This window comes from Oncorhynchus keta, chromosome 34 (assembly GCF_023373465.1).
Source record: "Oncorhynchus keta strain PuntledgeMale-10-30-2019 chromosome 34, Oket_V2, whole genome shotgun sequence".
In the NCBI taxonomy this organism is placed as follows: Eukaryota; Metazoa; Chordata; class Actinopteri; order Salmoniformes; family Salmonidae; genus Oncorhynchus; species Oncorhynchus keta.
Window position 1 is genome coordinate 47,915,915 of NC_068454.1, and position 22,009 is coordinate 47,937,923.

Consider the following 22,009-nt stretch of genomic DNA (forward strand, 5'->3'; position numbering starts at 1 on the left):
GGCGACAATAGAATGCTCATGATGCAACAACTGTATACAAACATACACTACCATACTCTCTCTGTTTAGCACATGGCCTCACATGTGAATTCTTAAATAGATGGGTGGGGCTTAGGTTGTGAATGATGCTGAATGGGTGTAGCCAAAGAAGAGCTCTCCAGTAGGTGTACCAAAACATTCAAGGGACATTTTTTCAAAAGTGGGGTTGCAAATGTATCAACTTTCAAAGCAGAATTACTTTCCCATTGTTCCTCAACTGTAGTGTATGATATACAATTTTCTAGCTCTGAGTTTCTACTTTTATCCCAGGTAAAAAAAAAAAAAAAACATTTTAAATGTTGTTACATAAGACCAAATCAAGCCGGTCGGTCACATTTATGCTTCATGGTAGAACAATGAACAAAATATATTGTTAGTATATACAGCTACATATGTTCCTTCCACATCATCTAGCGTGTTTATAAGGTGTATCCAATACAAAATGTTATTGAGTTTATTGTTCATTTCTACTTGTACAATTCCCAACTGATGAAGATATTTATCATTACAAAAGCAGTAGAGTGTAATCTACTCACTCTCCTCCTGCAGTCGAGCCATGACCTGTACGTCTGTCATGTCCTGTAGTTTATAGCCCATAGATATAGTGTCATCCTCCAGCTCTGAAGTGCCTACCTCACTATCCATGGAAGACTGGGGGCTGACCGCAGCATGCTGCCGACTCACACCTGCAACTACAGAGGACACGGTAATGTATGCTAATGTACGGATATGAATAATAATATATTTATTTTATATAGTGCTTTTCATTCAAATGAGTATCTCAAAGATGCTATAAAATAAAATAAAAGATATAGGGTTCTGGAGGTTGGATGATGGTCTTCCACAGCTTCAGATGGTAATGTATGGTAAAGTAATGTGTTGTTAAAGCTAATATATGAATTCACTGCAACTCCTTTCCTTTTTCTGTAGTGTATTGAACACAATAGTTCAGTGCAAGAAGATGTGAATAAAAATATGAGGTGAATACAAATATTTTTGGAATAGTGTGATATATTTGATATTGCTGTGGAGTGAGGATGCTGCAGTACTGTTGGTGAATTAACATATTTCAGTGTGTTATTACTTTCAAGAACAACATGATCACTCATGGAATTATGGGTCTTCACCTCTTTTAACTCAGCAATGGTACATCATGCTTCATAACAGTGATGAGTCTTACTGTGGTAAACCGAGTTAAGGCTGCAGGAGCCCCTCCCTGGGAGAGTCTGCTGCTGGAGCAAGGGATGGCAGGATGCAGAGAAAGGAGCTGGAAAAAAGAGAAAATGGGTTCAAAATAGAGAGGGAGAGCCATAGAAAGCCTTGACACTATCCCAAAATCAACCCCTAGCCCATAGTCCTTAGGCACATTATATAGACTTGAAAGTATTGAAAGAAAAAAAGTATACCTAGCCAGCATCAAAGGTCAAGGTGGAACTATTACTATTTTGCTGACAGCAATCTAACCCTCTCAAAAATACACTGCCTTCGGAAAGTATTCACACCCTTTACTTTTTCCACATTTTGTTGTGTTGTAGCCTAAATAAAACATTTATTAAATACACACAATATCCCATAATGACAAAGTGTTTACAAATTAATAAAAAATGAAAAGTTGAAATGGTTTGAGTCAATAAGTATTCAACCCCTTTGTTTTGGCAAGTCTAAATAAGTTCAGGAGTAAAAATATGCTTAACAAGTCACAAGTTGCATGGACTCACTCTGTGCAATAATAGTGTTTGACTTGATTATTTACTTCCCCATCTCTGTACCCAACACATACAATTATCTGTAAGGTCCCTCAGTTTTCCAATGATTCACAAAGGGCACCTACTGGTAGACGGGAAACACAAAACAAAAACGGACATTGAATATCCAATTGAGCATGGTGCAGTTATTAATTACACTTTGAATTGTGTATCAATACACACAGTCACTACAAAGACACAGGCAGCCTTCCTAACTCAGTTGCCAGAGAGGAAGGAAACTGCTCAGGGATTTCACCATGAGGCCAATGGTGATTTTAAAACAGTTAGAGTGTAATTACTGTGATAGGACATAAATGAGGATGGTTCAACAGTGTTGTAGTTACTCAACACTACTAACATAAATGAAATAGTGAAAAGAAGGACGCCAGTACAGAATAAAAATAATGCTGCAAAAAAACTGCCAAAGAAATTAACTTTTTGTTATGTTTGGGGCAAATCAAACAGAACACATCACTGAGTTCCACTCTTCATATTTTGAAGCATGGTGGTGGCTACATCATGTTATGGGTATGCTAGTCATCGGCAAGGACTAGGGAGTTTTTAATTATAAAAGGAATAGAGCCAAGCACAGGCAAAATCCTAGAAGTGTCACGACTTCCACCGAAGGTGGCTCCTCTCCCTGTTCGGGCGGTGCTCGGCGGTCGTCGTCGCCGACCTACTAGCTGCCACCGATCCATTTTTCCTTTTCGTTTGTGTCTGTCTGTTTTGTTTACACCTGTGTCCTATTAGTTAATTTCGGTGGGTTTATTAACCTCCGCTGCCTGAAAGTCTTTGTGCGGGATTATTTGCTGTGTTTGCTCTGTTAGGGGTGCGTGCTTTGCGCCACATGTTTTTTTTTCTGTCGTTGTATTGTTGGTATTGTATTAGGAGTAGAGGTTTCTCCTCCATGTGTTTCATGATTCTTCCCTATGTGTGGCGACTTCGTTGAGGTGTGTTTCCCCACCTGCTGTTGTTGTGTTGGGACTTTGTAATAAACGACTGTGCCACTGGGACTTCCTTGCTCTCCTGCTCCTGACTCCTGCACCTACCTCTTCTTATGAGGCACCTAACAAGAAGAAAACGTATGTTTCCAACAGACAACACATCAGTGAGTACCACTAATCATAAAACAAATTCACCTTTCAGCAGGACAATTACCTAAAGCACAAGGCCCAATATACACTGGAGTTGCTTACCAAGATGTTATAGAATATAAGTGCCCTAGTTACAGTTTTGGCTTAAATCGGCTTGAAAATCTATGGACAGCCTTGAAAAAGGTGTCTAGCAATGATCAACAACAACTTGACTGAGCTGAATCATTTTTAAAAGATTAATGGGCAAATATTTTACAATCCAGGTGTGCAAAAGCTCTTAGTGACTTACCCAGAAAGACTCGCAGCTGTAATAGCTGCTGATTTTAACATATTGACTCACAGGGTTGAATACTTATCTAATCAAACTATATTGGCGTTTCATTTTCCATTAATAAAACAATTTGACAGAGTATTTTGTGTAAATAGTTAACAAAAAATGACAATTAAATCAACTCTGTAACATAACAAAATGTGAAAAATGTTGAGGGGTGTGAATACATTCTGAAGGGTTCAAGCCAGGGATCATAATTTGTAAATCATAAGTTTAATATACTTTAAATTATTTTATGACAAGTCCCAGACTTGTAAAATGAAATATGTATGATTAACAGTCCTAGAGTCATATGCGGTCACTGAATTTCTTACACATACAACAGATAATTTTTTCCTTCATGAGCATGGCCTTATTTCTATTACAACATATTCCATTCACCAAGTTCAATGTAACAGCGATATGTTCAGGCTACATGATACTCAAATTTTCCCTATACCCATCATGAGATTGCTACAACCTAGACCTATGACTGAAAGTTTACAACGTAGGTGCACACAGGTCAAGGGAAAATTTGAGGCGATACAGCCTTGCACACTCTTCCATGCATCTAGCTGATCTAGGGTGTAATCATTAGTCCGACAGTTTCAAATGAGAGATTCTATTGGACAAATGTAACCCTGTTTCATTCTGTTTCATTCCGTTTAACACAGTTCACTTTCATAGCAGCCACGTTGTATTCCTTCTCACTGTCACGCCTTGGTCATTGTATTTTGTGTTTTTGTTATGTTTGGGTAGGCCAGGGTGTGACATGGGTTTATATGTTGTGTTTCGTATTGGGGTTTGTATTATTTGGGATCGCGGCTGATTAGGGGTGTGGTATAGGGCTTGGCTGCCTGAGGCGATTCTCAATTAGAGTCAGGTGCTTATCGTTGTCTCTGATTGGGAACCGTATTTAGGCAGCCTGAGTTTCGCTTTGTATTTTGTGGGTGTTTGTTCCTGTCTCTGTGTTGTAGTCACCAGATAGGCTGTAATTAGTTTCACGTTCCGTTCTGTTGTTTTGTAGTTAGTATCAGTTATTTCATGTACCGCGTTCTTTCATTAAAGTCGTGAGTAACCAACACGCTGCATTTCGGTCCGACTCTCTTCTTTCAACAGACGAACGTCGTTACACTCACATCTATGCCCTCTCCTCCTCTCACCTTTTCCCTTCACTTGTGGACTTCAATGCACAACACATCAGCTGTATGTGACCAGGCAAAGAAAAAACTTTCCAAGCCAAACCATATCAATACCGCTACACCCAGCCCACATCGTTGTCGCCATATTGGCTAAAGTAATATTATACTCAACATAGCTAATAGAACACGTTAGTAAACCCGCTACAATCATGCAGTAACGTTATAGTGTACAATGAGTAAGAACTTTAGCACTTACACCGGCAGTCCCCGGTGTCAAAAAATTTGTAAAACCAAAAGCTTACCTTGACTTCAAATCAAATGAAATTATATTGGTAACAAACACATACAGTTGAAGTTGGAAGTTTACATACACTTAGGTTGGAGTCATTAAAACTTGTTTTTCAACCATTCCACAAACTATAGTTTTGGCAAGTCGGTTAAGACAACTACTTTGTTTACAGACAGGTATTACAGACAGATTGTTTCACTTATAATTCACTGTATCACAATTCCAGTGGGTCAGAGTTTACATACACTAAGTTGACTGTGCCTTTAAACAGCTTGGAAAATTCCAGAAAATTATGTCATGGCTTTAAAAGCTTCTGAAAGGCTAATTGACATCATTTGAGTCAATTGGAGGTGTACCTGTGGATGTATGTCAAGGCCTACCAGTGCCTCAGTGCCTCTTTGCTTGACATGGGAAAATCAAAAGAAATATAAACATAGCGATTCCTCTTGTCCAGATGGGATAGAGCAGTGCGATGGCGATTGCATCGTTTGTGGATCTATTGGGCGTTATGCATATTGAAGTGGGTCTAGGGTGTCAGGAAAGGTGATATGATCCTTACCTAGCCTCTCAAAGCACTCCATGATAACAGAAGTGAGTGCTACAGGGCAATAGTAATTTAGTTCAGTTACCTTTGCTTTCTTGGGAACAGGAACAATGGTGGACATCTTGAAGCAAGTGGGGACAGCAGACTGGGATAACGAGAGATTAAATATGTCCATAAACACTCCAGCAAGCTGGTCTGCGCATGCTCTGAGTACGCAGCTAGTGATGCCGTCTAGGCCTGCAGCCTTGCTAGGGTTAACACGCTTAAAAGTCTTACTCGCGTTGGCCACGGAGAACAAGAGCCCACAGTCCTTGGGAGCGATCCGCATTCGTGGCACTGTGTTATCCTCAAAGCTGGCGAAGGTGTTTAGCTTGTCCGGGAGCAAGACGTTGGAGTCCGCAACGTGGCTGGTTCTCCCTTTGTAATCCCTGATTGTCTGTAGACCATGCCAGATAGTCTTTTGTCTGAGCTGTTGAATTGCGACTCCATTTTATCTCTGTACTGAGATTTTCCCTGTTTGATCTCCTTACAGAGGGAATAACTACACTGTTCGTATTCAACCATATTCCCAGTCACCTTGCCATGGTTCACGCTTTCAGTTTTGTGCGAATGCTACCATCTACCCACGGTTTCTGGTTTGGATAGATTTTAACAGTCCCAGTGGGAACTACATCCCCTATACACTTCTTGATGAACTCAGTCACCGTGTCTGTGTATACATCAATGTTATTTTCAGAGGCTACCCAGAACATGTTGAATAGACCTTAGCATGGGTACTTGGTGTAATGGTGTATGCTGCAAGTCGGGAAGCAAGTTCAGGGAGTGAAAACATTTAATTAATTAAACAAACAGCGCACCGACATGAAACAGATACAGATACACATACAATGATGACTGGAGTGACAAATATAGGGCAGGTAATCAAGGAGGTAATGGAGTTCAGGTGAGTGTCATAATGCACAATCACACTTAAGATGGTGATAGGTGTGGGCCATGACGAGCAGACTGGTGGCCTAGAGGACGGAGAGGGAGCACACATGACACCCTGTTTGAGTTTCTTCCTATAGGAAGGGAGGAGCAAAATGTAGTTATGAGCTGATTTGCCAAAGGGAGAGCGGGGAAGGGCCTTGTAGGCATCCTGGAAGGGGGAGTAGCAGTGGTCGAGCATTTTAGCAGTGTGAGTTCACACCATGAGTGAGTGAGTGAGTGAGTGAGTGAGTGAGTGAGTGAGTGAGTGAGTGAGTGAGTGAGTGAGTGAGTGAGTGAGTGAGTCATGCACGAGCAAGTAAGGTGTGAATAAGGTAATTAGAACTATATGAGATAAATAAAATACACATTTATGGACAAACTATCAATCAAATGTTCACCACTCTGTCTATTCTGGTTGGATAGTGGTGAGAAAATTAAGTATGTCAGTTCATGTTGTAGGCTTTGATAGTGCTGGCCACGCAGTGCAGGATATGTTACCTGTGGACTCTGTGGTTAGCACAGCAGGTTTAGTGTAAGGCAGGATGGGGCAGCTAAGGGGAGAGATCCAATCTGTGATGGAGCTGTAAGGACGGACAGAGGACACCAGACCCGAGTTGCTGATGCTTCTCCTCCACTTGCCTGGGGAGAAGAGCACATGGAGGTTAGATTGAAATACTTAGACTAACAAATAAGAACACACACACACACATACACTCTGAGCACATTTTCAATTGACTGAGCACAACAAACCAATTCACAAAGTCACTTGTTCACTGCACCAAATCACCCTTTTCAAGTATTCTGCAAAATGCATATTCATAATACTTTTGACATGTTTTAATCTTAAAGTGTCTAGTTTTTTTATTATATATTTTTACATTATAAATGTATCAATTGACATCAATTTATGTTGGGAAGTCAAATCATACATGGATGTGGCTGTAAATACTACATTATGATCCTTTATGTTCCATAGGACAAAGTGAATATAGTCACTCTATGTGCAACTATTTGGAATTACAGTGTACTGCACAATGCACATCTGAAAAACCTGGATTGTATAATATTCTACTCATCAAAACATAAAACTGATACATTTTGTCAAGTAGAGAGAAGTGATATAGTATCAGTTGACAAGTCACATAGAAAAGGTGATTTTGTACAATGTTGCATAGGGCACCACTGTGCTTCTAAAATATGTTTTTTCTGTAGTCTACTGCTTTACAATACCCACACAATACACCATTTCTGATTGTTTATTCTATGAATGTACTGTGTGAGGATAGTGGAACTCTTAAGACTGACATATTTAATAAAACATTTTAAAATAATCTAGTTATGGCCAAATACTGTATGGAAAATGATATTTTCCATCTACTATTCCTCTTCACTTAAAAAATTACCGTTTAAAAAAATTATATCTTACATTTTTTACTATTGATTTAAATGTTAAAGTAAACAGTGAGTCTATCATTATCTGATGTATTGGTGGCTAAACAAAATGTTGTCAAGGTACTGTATTTCACATAAAGTGTTGTTAAACTCCAATAAAAGCTCAATCAAAGATTATGAACATACATACAGGGGTCATTACAAGTGTTATCGGTTTTGAGTTTTGTACAAAGAGATTTGAAAATATCTGAAAATTGTGCTAAAGTGATTGAAAAACACTATTTCAGATTGTAAAAATATTGTGTAAAATCTCTGCTTGGACAGGGAGGGCTTTAACAACCAGATGAGCTTTGCAGCTGCAGCTTGTTGGTTCATGGATATTTAGGGGGAATAATTAGGGATTGAACCATGTAAAATCCACAGCAAAAAAACTAAATGTACTCCCTTCAACATCCCTAGTGTACTGGCTGGAACACATAGTGATTAATAGATATGAAAATGTGTGGAGGCTCTGTGTGCACATACAGCAAACTGAGTTTATTCCCAGCCGCGTTTGAAATGACACCCTTTTCCCTATATAGTACACTGTTTTTGAGCATAATGAAGTAGACTGTATAGGGAATAGGGTGCCATTTCCTACGCAACCCCAGTTATTGGTAAGCAGCAAGGCACCTGACAGGGAGAGAGAGAGCAGTGCATTAGCATTTAGCGTACTTCACACACAATTAGCCTTACCACTACTGGGTAAAATTAGCAATTCACTTTTGTCTTCTTGGGGTCCAAACCAGATTAAGGCAAATATTTTTTTCACACAACACATTATTACACCACTACTCTACAACTACATATCTACAATACAAAATATATAATACCACAATACAACAATGTTACAAAATTACAATGTATGTGTGTGGGTAGCGTGCGTGCGTGTGGGAGTGTGTGTTGCGTATGCATGTGCGTGTCTTTTCACAGCCCACGTTATCCGTTTTTAAAATCAGATTTTACTACTCACTTGTGTTACTTGATGTGGAATAGAGTTCCATGTAGTCATGGCACTATGTTGTGGGGTAGGCATGGGTGTCTGAGCTGTGTGCTAGTTGATTGAACAGACAGCTCCTTGCTTTCAACATTAGTAGTGATGCAATCAATCTCTGCTCTACTTTGATCCAGGAGAGATTGACATGCATGTTATCTATGTTAGCTCTTCGTGTACACTGAAGGCCCAGCCGTGCTGCTCTGGTCTGGGCCAACTGTAATTTGCCTATGTCACTCTTTGTGGAACTTGACCATATGACTGGGCAGTTGTCCAGGTGCGATAAAATTAGGGCCTGTAGGACTTGTTTTGTTGATAGCGATGTCAATAAAGCAGAGTAAGGCTTTATTATAGACCTCTCTGCCATTTTAACTACCGTTGCATCAATATGTTCTGACCATGACCGTTTACAATCCAGGGTTACACCTAGCAGTTTAGTCTCCTCAACTAGCTCATACAATGTTTTTTGTTGTTTAAATATTTAGCTTATATTTAGCTTACCCATTCTAAAACTGACTGTAGCTCTTTGTTAAGTGGTGCAGTGATTACACTTGCTGTGGACAAAAATACTTTACTCAGTGCCAGTGGCAGGTCTTTAGTGAAAAAAGGGGCATAAGCAGCTGCTCTGGGGTATGCCCTACCTGGTCTATGTTGGAGTGGCTTCCAATAAAGAACACCCTCTGTGTTTGGTTAGACAGGTAATTCTCAATCCACGATATAGCAGAGGATATAAAGCCATAACACAGATTCTTTCAGCAGCAGACTTTGATCGATAATGTCAAAAGCTGAACTGAAGTCTAACAACTCACAGCTACCTATATGAACAACAGTTAACTGAGACCAGAGGAACAAAGCTGTATTCATGACGTATGGACAGAGAGCCAACCTTTCCTGAATCCATCCTTTGAAAGCATAGAGAAGGACTTTGAACATACATACACACCCCTTTGGCGACACACTGCAGAGGTGACTGGAGAGAGCCACACCAACTAACTGATAGAGAATGTATTGATCCCAAACAATCTTCAAAATAACAAGATTAAACTACACACACTGTAGCAAAGCACACGTGCTGTCTGATGCAGTATTAGTGAACCACACTGTTTCAGTAGCAGGTAGATTGAAGAATTTTTCAATCGCTTTGGTGCTATTTTCACAAGTATGTGTTGAATTTTCAAAATTCTTAGTAATAAACCTCAAACTGTTAACACTTGTAATGCAGCAAGTCTAATATTCAAAATCTTTTTATTGTGCATTCATTTGGTTTGGAGACATCTTTCACCATACAACCATTGATCCAAAATAAAAGTTTACTGTGAAATACCATGCGAACATTGATTTAGCCTTTCTAGCGCAGGCGTTCTGCTAGCAGAACCCCTCGACAACATTCCGCTGCGTGCGAAATTCAGCGTGCGAAATTCAAATTTAATTTTAGAAATATGTAACTTTCCAACATAAACAAGTCCAATGCAGCAAATGAAAGATAAACATTGTGTTAATCTACCCATCGTGTCTGATTTTAAAAATGCTTTACAGCGAAAGCACAAAATATGATTATGTTAGGTCATAGCCAAGTCAAAAAAACACAGCCATATTTCCAGCCAAAGATAGGAGTCACAAAAAGCAGAAATATAGATAAAATTAATCACTAGCCTTTGATGATCTTCATCAGATGACACTCATAGGACATCATGTTACGCAATACATGTATGTTTTGTATGATAATGTGCATATTTATATCCAAAAATCTCAGTTTACATTGGCGCCTTACGTGCAGTAATGTTTTGATTCCAAAACTTCTGGTGATTTTGCAGAAATACTCATAATAAACATTGATCAAATTTACAACTGTTATTCACAGAATTAAAGAGACTTCTCCTTAATGCAACCGCTGTGTCAGATTTCAAAAAAACTTTACGGAAAAAGCATAATCTGAGAACGGCGCTCAGAGCCCAATCCAGACAGAGAAATATCCGTCATTTTGGAGTCAATAGAAGTTAGAAATAACACTATAAATATTCACTTACCTTTGATGATCTTCATCAGAAGGCACTCCCAGGAATCTCAGTTCAACAATAAATGACTGATTTGTTCCATAAAGTCCATCATTTATGTCCAAATAGCCACTTGTTGTTAGCGTGTTCAGCCCAGTAATCCATCTTCATGAGGCGCGAGCACTTTGTCCAGACAAAAACTCGAAAAGTTCCATTACAGGTCGTAGCAACAGGTCAAACGATGTATGGAATCAATCTTTAGGATGTTCTTAACATAAAACATCAATAAGCTTCCAACCGGAGAATTCCTATGTCTGAAGAAAAGCACTGGAACAAGAGATAACTCTGTCGGGAGCGCGAGTCACGAGCCTGAGACACTCTGCCAGGCCACTGACTCAAACAGGTCTCATGAGCCCCTCCTGTATAGTAGAATCCTCAAACCAGTTTCTAAAGACGGTTGACATCTAGTGGAAGCCGTAGGAAGTGCAACTTGACTCCATAGACACTGTGTTTTCGGTAGGCCAAGCTTTGAAAAACTACAAACCTCAGATATCCCACTTTCTGGTTGGATTTTTCTCAGGTTTTCATCTGCCATATGAGTTCTGTTATACTCAGACATCATTCAAACAGTTTTAGAAACTTCAGAGTGTTTCCTATCCAATACTAATAATAATATGCATATATTAGCATCAGGGACAGAGTCGGAGGCAGTTCACTCTGGGCACGCTATTCATCCAAAAGTGAAAATGCTGCCCCCTATTCCAAAAAGGTTTTAACCACCTAACTGAGGAACTCAATTTAACCTTGTGCAATGCCCTAGATGCAGTTGCACCCCTAAAACCTAAAAACATTTGTCATAAGAAACTAGCTCCCTGGTATATAGAAATACCCGAGCTCTGAAGCAAGCTTCCAGAAAATTGGAACGGAAATTACGCCACACAAAACTGTAAGTCTTCCGACTAGCTTGGAAGACAGTACCGTGCAGTATCGAAGAGCCCTCACTGCTGCTGGATCATCCTATTTTTACCAACTTAATTGAGGAAAATAAGAACAATCCAAAATGTATTTTTGATACTGTCGCAAAGCTAACTAAAAAGCAGCATTCCCCAGGTGAGGATGGCTTTCACTTCAGCAGTAATAAATCAATGAACTTCTTTGAGGAAAAGATCATGATCATTAGAAAGCAAATTACGGACTCCTCTTTAAATCTGCGTATTCCTCCAAAGCTCAGTTGTCCTGAGTCTGCACAACTCTGCCAGGACCTGGGATCAAGAGAGACACTCAAGTGTTTTAGTACTGAGACACTCAAGTGTTTTAGTCCTATATCTCTTGACACAATGATGAAAATAATCATGGCCTCTAAACCTTCAAGCTGCATACTGGGCCCTATTCCAACTAAACAACTGAAAGAGCTGCTTCCTGTGCTTGGCCCTCCTATGTTGAACATAATAAACATCTCTCTATCCACTGGATGTGTACCAAACTCACTAAAAGTGGCAGTAATAAAGCCTCTCTTGAAAAAGCCAAACCTTGACCCAGAAAATATTTAAAAACTATCGCCTATATCGAATCTTCCATTCCTCTCAAACACTGTTGAAAAAGCTGTTGCGCAGCAACTCACTGCCTTCCTGAAGACAAACAATGTCTATGAAATGCTTCAGCCTGGTTTTAGACCCCATCATAGCACTGAGACTGCACTTGTGAAGGTGGTAACTTACATTTTAATGGCGTCAGACCGAGGCTCTGCATCTGTCCTCGTGCTCCTAGACCTTAGTGCTGCTTTTGATACCATCGATCACAACATTCTTTTGGAGAGATTGGAAACCCAAACTGGTCTAGACGGACAAGTTCTGGCCTGGTTTAGATCTTATCTGTCGGAAAGATATCAGTTTGTCCTCTGACAAATCAACTGTAAATTTCGGTGTTCCTCAAGGTTCCGTTTTAGGACCACTATTGTTTTCGCTATATATTTTACCTCTTGGGGATGTCATTCGAAAACATAATGTTAACTTTCACTGCTATGCAGATGACACACAGCTGTACATTTCAATAAAACATGGTGAAGCTCCAAAATTGCCCTCGCTAGAAGCCTGTGTTTCAGACATAAGGAAGTGGATGGCTGAAAACCTTCTACTTTTAAACTTGGACAAAACAGAGATGCTTGTTCTAGGTCCCAAGAAACAAAGAGATCTTCTGTTGAATCTGACAATTAATCTTGATGGTTGTACAGTCGTCTCAAATAAAACTGTGAAGGACCTCAGCGTTACTCTGGACCCTGATCTCTCTTTTGACAAACATATCAAGACTGTTTCAAGGACAGCTTTTTTCCATCTACGTAACATTACAGAAATCAGAAACTTTCTGTCCAAAGATGATGCAAAAAAATTAATCCATGCTTTTGTCACTTCTAGGTTAGACTACTGCAATGCTCTACTTTCCGGCTACCCGGATAAAGCACTAAATAAACTTCAGTTAGTGCGAAATACGGCTGCTAGAATCCTGACTAGAACCAACCAATTTGATCATATTACTCCAGTGCAAGCCTCCCTCTACATTGGCTTCCTGTTAAGGCAAGGGCTGATTTCAACCTACAAAGCATTACATGGGCTTGCTCCTACCTATATTTCTGATTTGGTCCTGCCGTACATACCTACACGTACACTACGGTCACGAGACGCAGGCCTCCTAATTGTCCCTACAATTTCTAAGCAAACAGCTGGAGCCAGGGCTTTCTCTAGGAGGGACAGCATGAAACTTGAGTGGGTTGAGTCCCTGACGTGATCTTCCTGTCTGCGTTGGCGCCCCCCCCCCGGGTTGTGCCGTGGCGGAGATCTTTGTGGGCTATACTCGGCCTTGTCTCAGGATGGTAAGTTGGTGCTTTGGCAAAGTGGGTGGGGTTATATCCTTCCTGTTTGGCCCTATCCGGGGTATCATCTGATGGGGCCACAGTGTCTCCTGACCCCTCCTGTCTCAGCCTCCAGTATTTATGCTGCAGTAGTTTGTGTCGGGGGGTCAATTTGTTATTTCGGGAGTACTTCTCCTGTCTTATCCAGTGTCCTGTGTGAATTTAAGTATGCTCTCTCTAATTCTCTCTTTCTTTCTTTCTTTCTCTCGGAGGACCTGAGCCCTAGGACCATGCCTCAGGACTACTTGGCATGATGACTCCTTGCTGTCCCCAGTCCACCTGGCCGTGCTGCTGCTCCAGTTTCAACTGTTCTGCCTGCGGCTATGGAACCCTGACCTGTTTACCGGACGTGCTACCTGCCCCAGACCTGCTGTTTTCAACTCTCTAGAGACAGCAGGAGCGGTAGAGATACTCTTAATGATGAAAAGCCAACTGACATTTACTCCTGAGGTGCTGACTTGCTGCACCCTCGACAACTACTGTGATTATTATTTTAACATCTTGGCCATGTTCTGTTATAATCTCCACCCGGCACAGCCAGAAGAGGACTGGCCACCCCTAATAGCCTGGTTCCTCTCTAGGTTTCTTCCTAGGTTTTGGCCTTTCTAGGGAGTTTTTCCTAGCCACCGTGCTTCTACACCTGCATTGCTTGTTGTTTGCGGTTGTAGGCTGGGTTTCTGTACAGCACTTTGAGATATCAGCTGGTGTAAGAAGGGCTATATAAATACCTTTGATTTGATTTAAATAAAGGTGTGTCACGTTCTGACCTTTATTTCCTTTGTTTTGTCGTTATTTAGTATGGTCAGGGCGTGAGTTGGGGTGGGCAGTCTATGTTTGTTATTCTATGATTTTGGGATTTCTATGTTACGGCCTAATTTGGTTCTCAATCAGAGGCAGGTGTCGTTAGTTGTCTACGATTGAGAATCATACTTAGGTCTTCTGGGTTTCACTGTTTGTTTGTGGGTGATTGTCTATGTTAGTTGCTTGTGTCAGCACAGTTCTTATGATAGCTTCACGGTCATTATTTGTTTGTTGTTTTTGTACAGTTTACTTCGTGTTTTTTGTCATCTATTAAATGATGCATTCCCACCACGCTGCGCTTTGGTCCGCTTCTTACGACGATCGTGACAAGGTGAAATAAATAAATAAAAACCAGTCACTACAAAGATACAGAAGTCCTTCCTAACTCAGTTGCCGGAGAGGAAGGAAGCCACTCATGAGGCCAATGGTAAAACAGTTACAGTCTAATGGCTGTGATAGGAAAAAACTGAGGATGGGCCAACAGCTCCACAACACTAACCTAATTGACAGAGTGAAAAGAAGGAAGTTGCACAGAATAAAAATATTTAAAGACATGCAACAAGGCACTAAAGTAATACTGCAAAAAATGTAGCAAAGCAATTAACTTGTTTTTATACAAAGTGTTATGTTTGTGGCAAATCCAATAACACTACATTACGGAGTACCACTCTCCATAAGCATAGTGGTGGCTGCATCATGTTATAGGTATGCTTGTAATAGTTAAGGACTGGGGAGGATAAAAAAATAAATGGAACCGAGCTAAGCACAGGCAAAATTCGTAGAGGAAAACATGGTTCAGTCTACTTTCTACCGGACACTGGAAGATGAATTCACCTTTTGTCACGACTTCCGCCGAAGTCGGCTCCTCTCCTTGTTCGACGTCACCGGCTTTCTTGCCATCGCCGCTCCATTTTTCATATATCCATTTGTCTTGTCTTCATACACACCTGGTTTTCAATCTCCCATTCAATCTACTTGTATTTAACACTCTTTTTCCCATCATGTCTTGTGTGTAATTGTTTTCATGTCAAGTGATGTTCGTTAAGTGCTTTAATTTATTGTCACGTTTTTTGAGCGCGTTTGTTTTGTTGTGCTCCCGGTTTGGAACTATAATAAAGTGCGCTTTATTTAATCATACTCTGCTCTCCTGCACCTGACTTCGCCTTACATTTACATTTACATTTAAGTCATTTAGCAGACGCTCTTATCCAGAGCGACTTACAAATTGGTGCATTCACCTTATGACATCCAGTGGAACAGCCACTTTACAATAGTGCATCTAAATCTTTTAAGGGGGGGGTGAGAAGGATTACTTTATCCTATCCTAGGTATTCCTTAAAGAGGTGGGGTTTCAGGTGTCTCCGGAAGGTGGTGATTGACTCCGCTGTCCTGGCGTCGTGAGGGAGTGTGTTCCACCATTGGGGAGCCAGAGCAGCGAACAGTTTTGACTGGGCTGAGCGGGAACTGTACTTCCTCAGTGGTAGGGAGGCGAGCAGGCCAGAGGTGGATGAACGCAGTGCCCTTGTTTGGGTGTAGGGCCTGATCAGAGCCTGGAGGTACTGAGGTGCCGTTCCCCTCACAGCTCCGTAGGCAAGCACCATGGTCTTGTAGCGGATGCGAGCTTCAACTGGAAGCCAGTGGAGAGAGCGGAGGAGCGGGGTGACGTGAGAGAACTTGGGAAGGTTGAACACCAGACGGGCTGCGGCGTTCTGGATGAGTTGTAGGGGTTTAATGGCACAGGCAGGGAGCCCAGCCAACAGCGAGTTGCAGTAATCCAGACGGGAGATGACAAGTGCCTGGATTAGGACCTGCGCCGCTTCCTGTGTGAGGCAGGGTCGTACTCTGCGGATGTTGTAGAGCATGAACCTACAGGAACGGGCCACCGCCTTGATGTTAGTTGAGAACGACAGGGTGTTGTCCAGGATCACGCCAAGGTTCTTAGCGCTCTGGGAGGAGGACACAATGGAGTTGTCAACCGTGATGGCGAGATCATGGAACGGGCCTTCATACACACCCTAGCACCTTTCAGCAGAACAATAACCTAAAAGGCCAAATCTACGCTGGAGTTGCTAAACTAGAAGATAGTGAATGTTTGGCCGAGTTACAGTTTTGACTTAAATCTACTTGACAATCTATGACAAGACCTGAAAATGGTTGTCGAGCAATGATCAACAACTAACTTGTCAGAGCTTGAATAATTTTTTAACGTTTTATTGGCAAATGTTGCACAATCCAGATGTGGAAAGCTCTTAGAGACGTACCCAGAAAGATTCACAGCCGTAATCGCTGCCAAAGATGCTTCTGCAAAGTATTGACTCAGGGGTGTAAAGACATATTTAAATCAGATATTTCAGTATTTCATTTTCAATAAATTAACAAAAGGGTCTAAAATCATGTTTTCACATTGTCATTATGGGGAATTGTGTGTAGATGGGTGAGAAATATAAGAAATAAATATATATTTAATCTATTTTGAATTCAGGCTGTAACACAACAAAATGTGGATTAAATCAAGGGGTATTTATTATTTCTGAAGGCCCTGTAAGTCTCTGATATCCCTGTCCCTGCTGTATGTACATGTTTTAATAATAAATTAAATCTATCTATCCTCTCTTTCTTGAGGTAATCACAGATCAAACAGCCGTGAGACAGATGTGCATGTGTGCAGACAGGTAAAGAGGAGTGAGACAAGTGTATTGTGCAGTCAGACAGATAAAAGGCAGTCTCAGGTACGCTACCTTGCTCCAGTCTGTGGCACAGGGACCTCTTGGCCATCTCCACTTCAGGGCCTGGGTGGTCCAGCACCTGCCTGCTCCACTGGAGGGGACTAAGGAAACACTCGCCCCGTAGCCTGGCCTTAGGACACACATATAGCCTGGAACAGAGGACGATGAATGAATCGTGTGTTAAAATAAATAGAGAAGACAGCCCAGGGCATAGTGTTAGAGGAGACGTCGATACAATTAATACAACAACCACAACACTGTTCTGTAACTGGGTATGTGTTCATGCAGAAAGTGTTTGTGTATTCATGTCCACTTCGACCTGGTAAGAGAGATTTTCTGATATCTTTTCTGCATAGGAATATAGGCATTTTAATACCTTGATGAGTTTACATTTACATTTTACATTTAAGTCATTTAGCAGACGCTCTTATCCAGAGCGACTTACAAATTGGTGCATTCACCTTATGACATCCAGTGGAACAGTCACGTTGTGGGTTGTGGGTGTCGATAAAACCAGTGGGATAAAGAGCACACCTAAAAGTATTAAAGGTCCCATCTGTGACACTTACAGCCTTTATTAATCATTCAGACAACTGATATTTGTTTTTGTAGAGGGGGGGTAGATCAGCTTTAATATTGCGGATAGATTGTGGATTCCATCAATGTAATTGTCTGCACCATTTCCAATCACCCATATATTTTTTTGTAAATATATATAGATTTTTTGTTGTTGTTGTAAATATATATATATATATTGTAAATATATATGTATATTTATATATATACACAGTACCAGTCAAAAGTAGACAAACCTACTCATTCAAGGGCTTTTCTTTAGTATTACTATTTTCTACATATAATGATAGTGTAGACATCAAAACTATGAAATAACACATGAGAAATCATTTACTAACCAAAAGTGTTAAACAAATCAAATATATTTTATATTTGAGATTCTTCAAAGTATCCACCCTTTGCCTTGATGACAGCTTTGCACACTCTTGGCATCCTCTCAACCAGCTTCACCTGGAATGCTTTTCCAACAGTCTTGAAGGAATTCCCACATATGCTGCTTTTCCTTCACTCTGCGGTCCAACCCAAACCATCTTAATTGGGTTGAAGTCGGGTGATTGTGGAGGTCAGGTAATCTGATGCAGCACTCCATCACTCTCCTTCTTGTTCAAATAGCCCTTACACAGCCTGGAGGTGTGTTTTGTCATTGTCCTGTTGAAAAACAAATGTCTCACTAAGCGTAATCCAGATGGTTTGGCGTATTGCTGCAGAATGCTGTGGTAGCCATGCTTGTTAAGTGTGCCTTGAATTCTAAATAAATCACTGCCAGTGTCACCAGCAAAGTACTCCCACACTTCCTCCATGCTTTATGGTGGGAACCACACATGCAGAGATCATCCGTTCACCTACACTGAGTCTCACAAAGACACGGCAGTTGGAACCAAAAATTTGGACTCAGACTAAAGGACAGATTTCCACAGCTCTATTGTTCATTGCTCGTGTTTCTTGGCCCAAGAAAGTTTGTACTTCTTATTGGTGTCCTTAGTAGTGGTTTCTTTGCAGCAATTCGACCCCGAAGGCCTGATTCACACAGTCTCCTCTGAACAGTGGATTTTGAAATGTGTCTGTTACTTGAACACTGTGATGCATTTATTTGGTCTGGTAAGTCAACACTAATGAACTTATCCTCACGAGAGCCAGGTTTCATCAGAGTGCTTGATGGTTTTTGCGACTGCACTTGAAGAATTTTCGAAGTTCTTGAATTTTTCCTGGTTGTCTGACCTTCGTGTCTTTAACGATGGCAACACCCATCCGTAGCACGCGCTCCAGCAGGTGTATCTCACTGATCATCCCTAAAGCCAACACCTCATTTGGCCGCCTTTCGTTCCAGTACTCTGCTGCCTGTGACTGGAACGAATTGCAAAAATCGCTGAAGTTGGAGACTTTTATCTCCCTCACCAACTTCAAACATCAGCTATCCGAGCAGCTAACCGATCGCTGCAGCTGTACATAGTCTATAGGTAAATAGCTCACCCTTTTTCACCTACCTCATTCCCATACTGTTTTTATACTGTTTTTATTTATTTACTTTTCTGCTCTTTTGCACACCAGTATCTCTACCTGTACATGCCCATCTGATCATTTATCACTCCAGTGTTAATCTGCAAAATTGTATTATTCGCCTACCTCCTCATGCCTTTTGCACACATTGTATATAGACTGCCCATTTTTTTCTACTGTGTTATTGACTTGCTAATTGTTTACTCCATGTGTAACTCTGTGTTGTCTGTTCACACTGCTATGCTTTATCTTGGCCAGGTCGCAGTTGCAAATGAGAACTTGTTCTCAACTAGCCTACCTGGTTAAATAAAGGTGAAATAAAAAAATAAAAAAAATAAAAAAAATAATGGACTGTCGTTTCTCTCTGCTTATTTGAGCTGTTCTTGCCATAATATGGACTTGGTCTTTTACCAAATAGGGCTATATTCTGTATATCACCCCTACCTTTTCACAACACAACTGATTGGCTCAAACGCATTAAGAAAGCAAGAAATTCTACAAATTTGGCATTTATTTTAACCTGTGCTGTTTCACAAAAGTTCTGAACCGTTATACTTTTTACAGACAAAGTATATTTTACTTTGTTTTTTTTAGTCCCACCCTTCAGCTTCACTCAAGTCTTCCCATCTAGCTCTTAAAACCATCCAGTTATTTATATTTGCTGTGCTTTTCAACTGTGCTGTGAAGCTATAGAAAGTTCCAAAACTTTCTATTCTCATAGTGACCTGTGACCAAAAACAAGCTACAGACAGTGGGAAGAACAAGTATTTGACACACTGCCAATTTTCTACTTAGAAAGCATGTAGAGGTCTGTAATTTTTATCATCGGTACACTTCAACTGTGAGAGACGGAATCTAAAACAAAAATCCAGAAAATCACATTGTATGATTTTTAAGTAATTAATTTGCATTTTATTGCATGACATAAGTATTTGATACATCAGAAAAGCAGAACTTAATATTTGGTACAGAAACCTTTGTTTGCAATTACAGAGATCATACGTTTCCTGTAGTTCTTGACCAGGTTTGCACACACTGCAGCAGGGATTTTGGCCCACTCTTTCATACAGACCTTCCAGATCCTTCAGGTTTCGGGGCTGTCGCTGGGCAATGCGGACTTTCAGCTCCCTCCAAAGATTGTCTATTGGGTTCAGGTCTGGAGACTGGCTAGGCCACTCCCATCTTCAATGCTCTTACTGAGGGAAGGAGGTTGTTGGCCAAGATCTCACAATACATGGCCCCCATCCATCCTCCCCTCAATACGGTGCAGTCGTCCTGTCCCCTTTGCAGAAAAGCATCCTTCTTCTTCCTCCAAACACGGCGAGTGGAGTTTAGACCAAAAAGCTCTATTTTTGTCTCAGACCACATGACCTTCTCCCATTCCTCCTCTGGATCATCCAGATGGTCATTTGCAAACTTCAGACGGGCCTGGACATGCGCTGGCTTGAGCAGGGGGACCTTGCGTGCGCTGCAGTATTTTAATCCATGACGGCGTAGTGTGTTACTAATGGTTTTCTTTGAGACTGTGGTCCCAGCTCTCTTCAGGTCATTGACCAGGTCCTGCCGTGTAGTTCTGGGCTGATCCCTCACCTTCCTCATGATCATTGATGCCCCACGAGGTGAGATCTTGCATAGAGCCCCAGACCGAGGGTGATTGACCGTCATCTTGAACTTCTTCCATTTTCTAATAATTGCACCAACAGTTGTTGCCTTCTCACCAAGCTGCTTGCCTTTTGTCCTATAGCCCATCCCAGCCTTGTGCAGGTCTACAATTTTATCCCTGATGTCCTTCCACAGCTCTCTAGTCTTGGCCATTGTGGAGATGTTGGAGTCTGTTTGATTGAGTGTGTGGACAGGTGTCTTTTATACAGGTAACAAGTTCAAACAGGTGCAGTTAATACAGGTAATGAGTAGAGAACAGGAGGGCTTCTTAAAGAAAAACTAACAGGTCTGTGAGAGCTGGAATTCTTACTGGTTGGTAGGTGATCAAATACTTATGTCATGCAATAAAATGCAAATTAATTACTTAAAAATCATACAATGTGATTTTCTGGATTTTTGTTTTAGATTCCTTCTCTCGCAGTTGAAGTGTACCTATGAGAAAAATGATAGACCTCTACATGCTTTGTAAGTAGGAAAACCTGCAAAATCGGAAGTGTATCAAATACTTGTTCTCCCCACTGTATGGACAGTACCAAAACAAATTATCTAATGATTCTTTCTCTTTGCAGCAAAATCTGAGCTGTGATGGTTGTATCCCCCATTTAATTCCTTACTTTTTCGTCCTTCCACTTGCCTCTTCCATTTTTAGCGTTAATGCTGCAATTAGTTGGTTGTAATTTTGGGTAGAGCAGACATTTCCCGATATTTTTGTTAACTACATGTGTGACATAACTCCACCAGTCCTTTATATGATATCATGAGTTTTTTATTTTATTTTAACTTTATTTAACCAGGTAGGCTAGTTGAGAACAAGTACTCATTTGCAACTGCGACATGGCCAAGATAAAGCATACCAATTCGACACATACAACAACACAGAGTTACACATTGAATAAACAAAACATAGTCAATAATACAGAGGAATAAAAGAAAACAAAATGTCTATGTACAGTGAGTGCAAGTGAAGTAAGATAAGGGAGTTAAGGCAATAAATAGGCCATGGCGGTGAAGTAATTACAATATAGCAATTGAAACACTGGAATGGTAGATGTGCAGAAGATGAATGTGCAAGTGGAGATACTGGGGTGCAAAGGAGCAAGATAAATAAATAAATACTGTATGGGGATGAGGTAGGTAGATAGATGGGCTGTTTACAGATGGGTTATGTACAGGTGCAGTGATCTGTGACCTGCTCTGACAGCTGGTGCTTAAAGCTAGTGAGGGAGATATGAGTCTCCAACTTCAGAGATTTTTGCAGTTTGTTCCAGTCATTGGCAGCAGAGAACTGGAA

General features: G+C 40.8%; 1 protein-coding gene across 2 annotated transcripts in view; it reads right to left on the bottom strand.

The window, feature by feature from the left end:
• The window catches only part of LOC118367217 (SLAIN motif-containing protein 1-like), an 82,702-nt gene that overhangs the window by 19,715 nt on the left and 40,978 nt on the right, over nucleotides 1-22,009 (bottom strand). For both annotated transcript variants that reach the window (XM_052493968.1, XM_035750390.2), the window contains exons 2-5: nucleotides 16,996-17,132; nucleotides 6,631-6,771; nucleotides 1,220-1,306; nucleotides 576-731 (exon numbers count right to left, since the gene is read on the bottom strand). In XM_052493968.1, coding sequence (XP_052349928.1) covers nucleotides 576-731; nucleotides 1,220-1,306; nucleotides 6,631-6,771; nucleotides 16,996-17,032 — 421 coding nt within the window. In that variant the 5' untranslated portion in view covers nucleotides 17,033-17,132. The remainder of the gene's footprint in view (nucleotides 1-575; nucleotides 732-1,219; nucleotides 1,307-6,630; nucleotides 6,772-16,995; nucleotides 17,133-22,009) is intronic.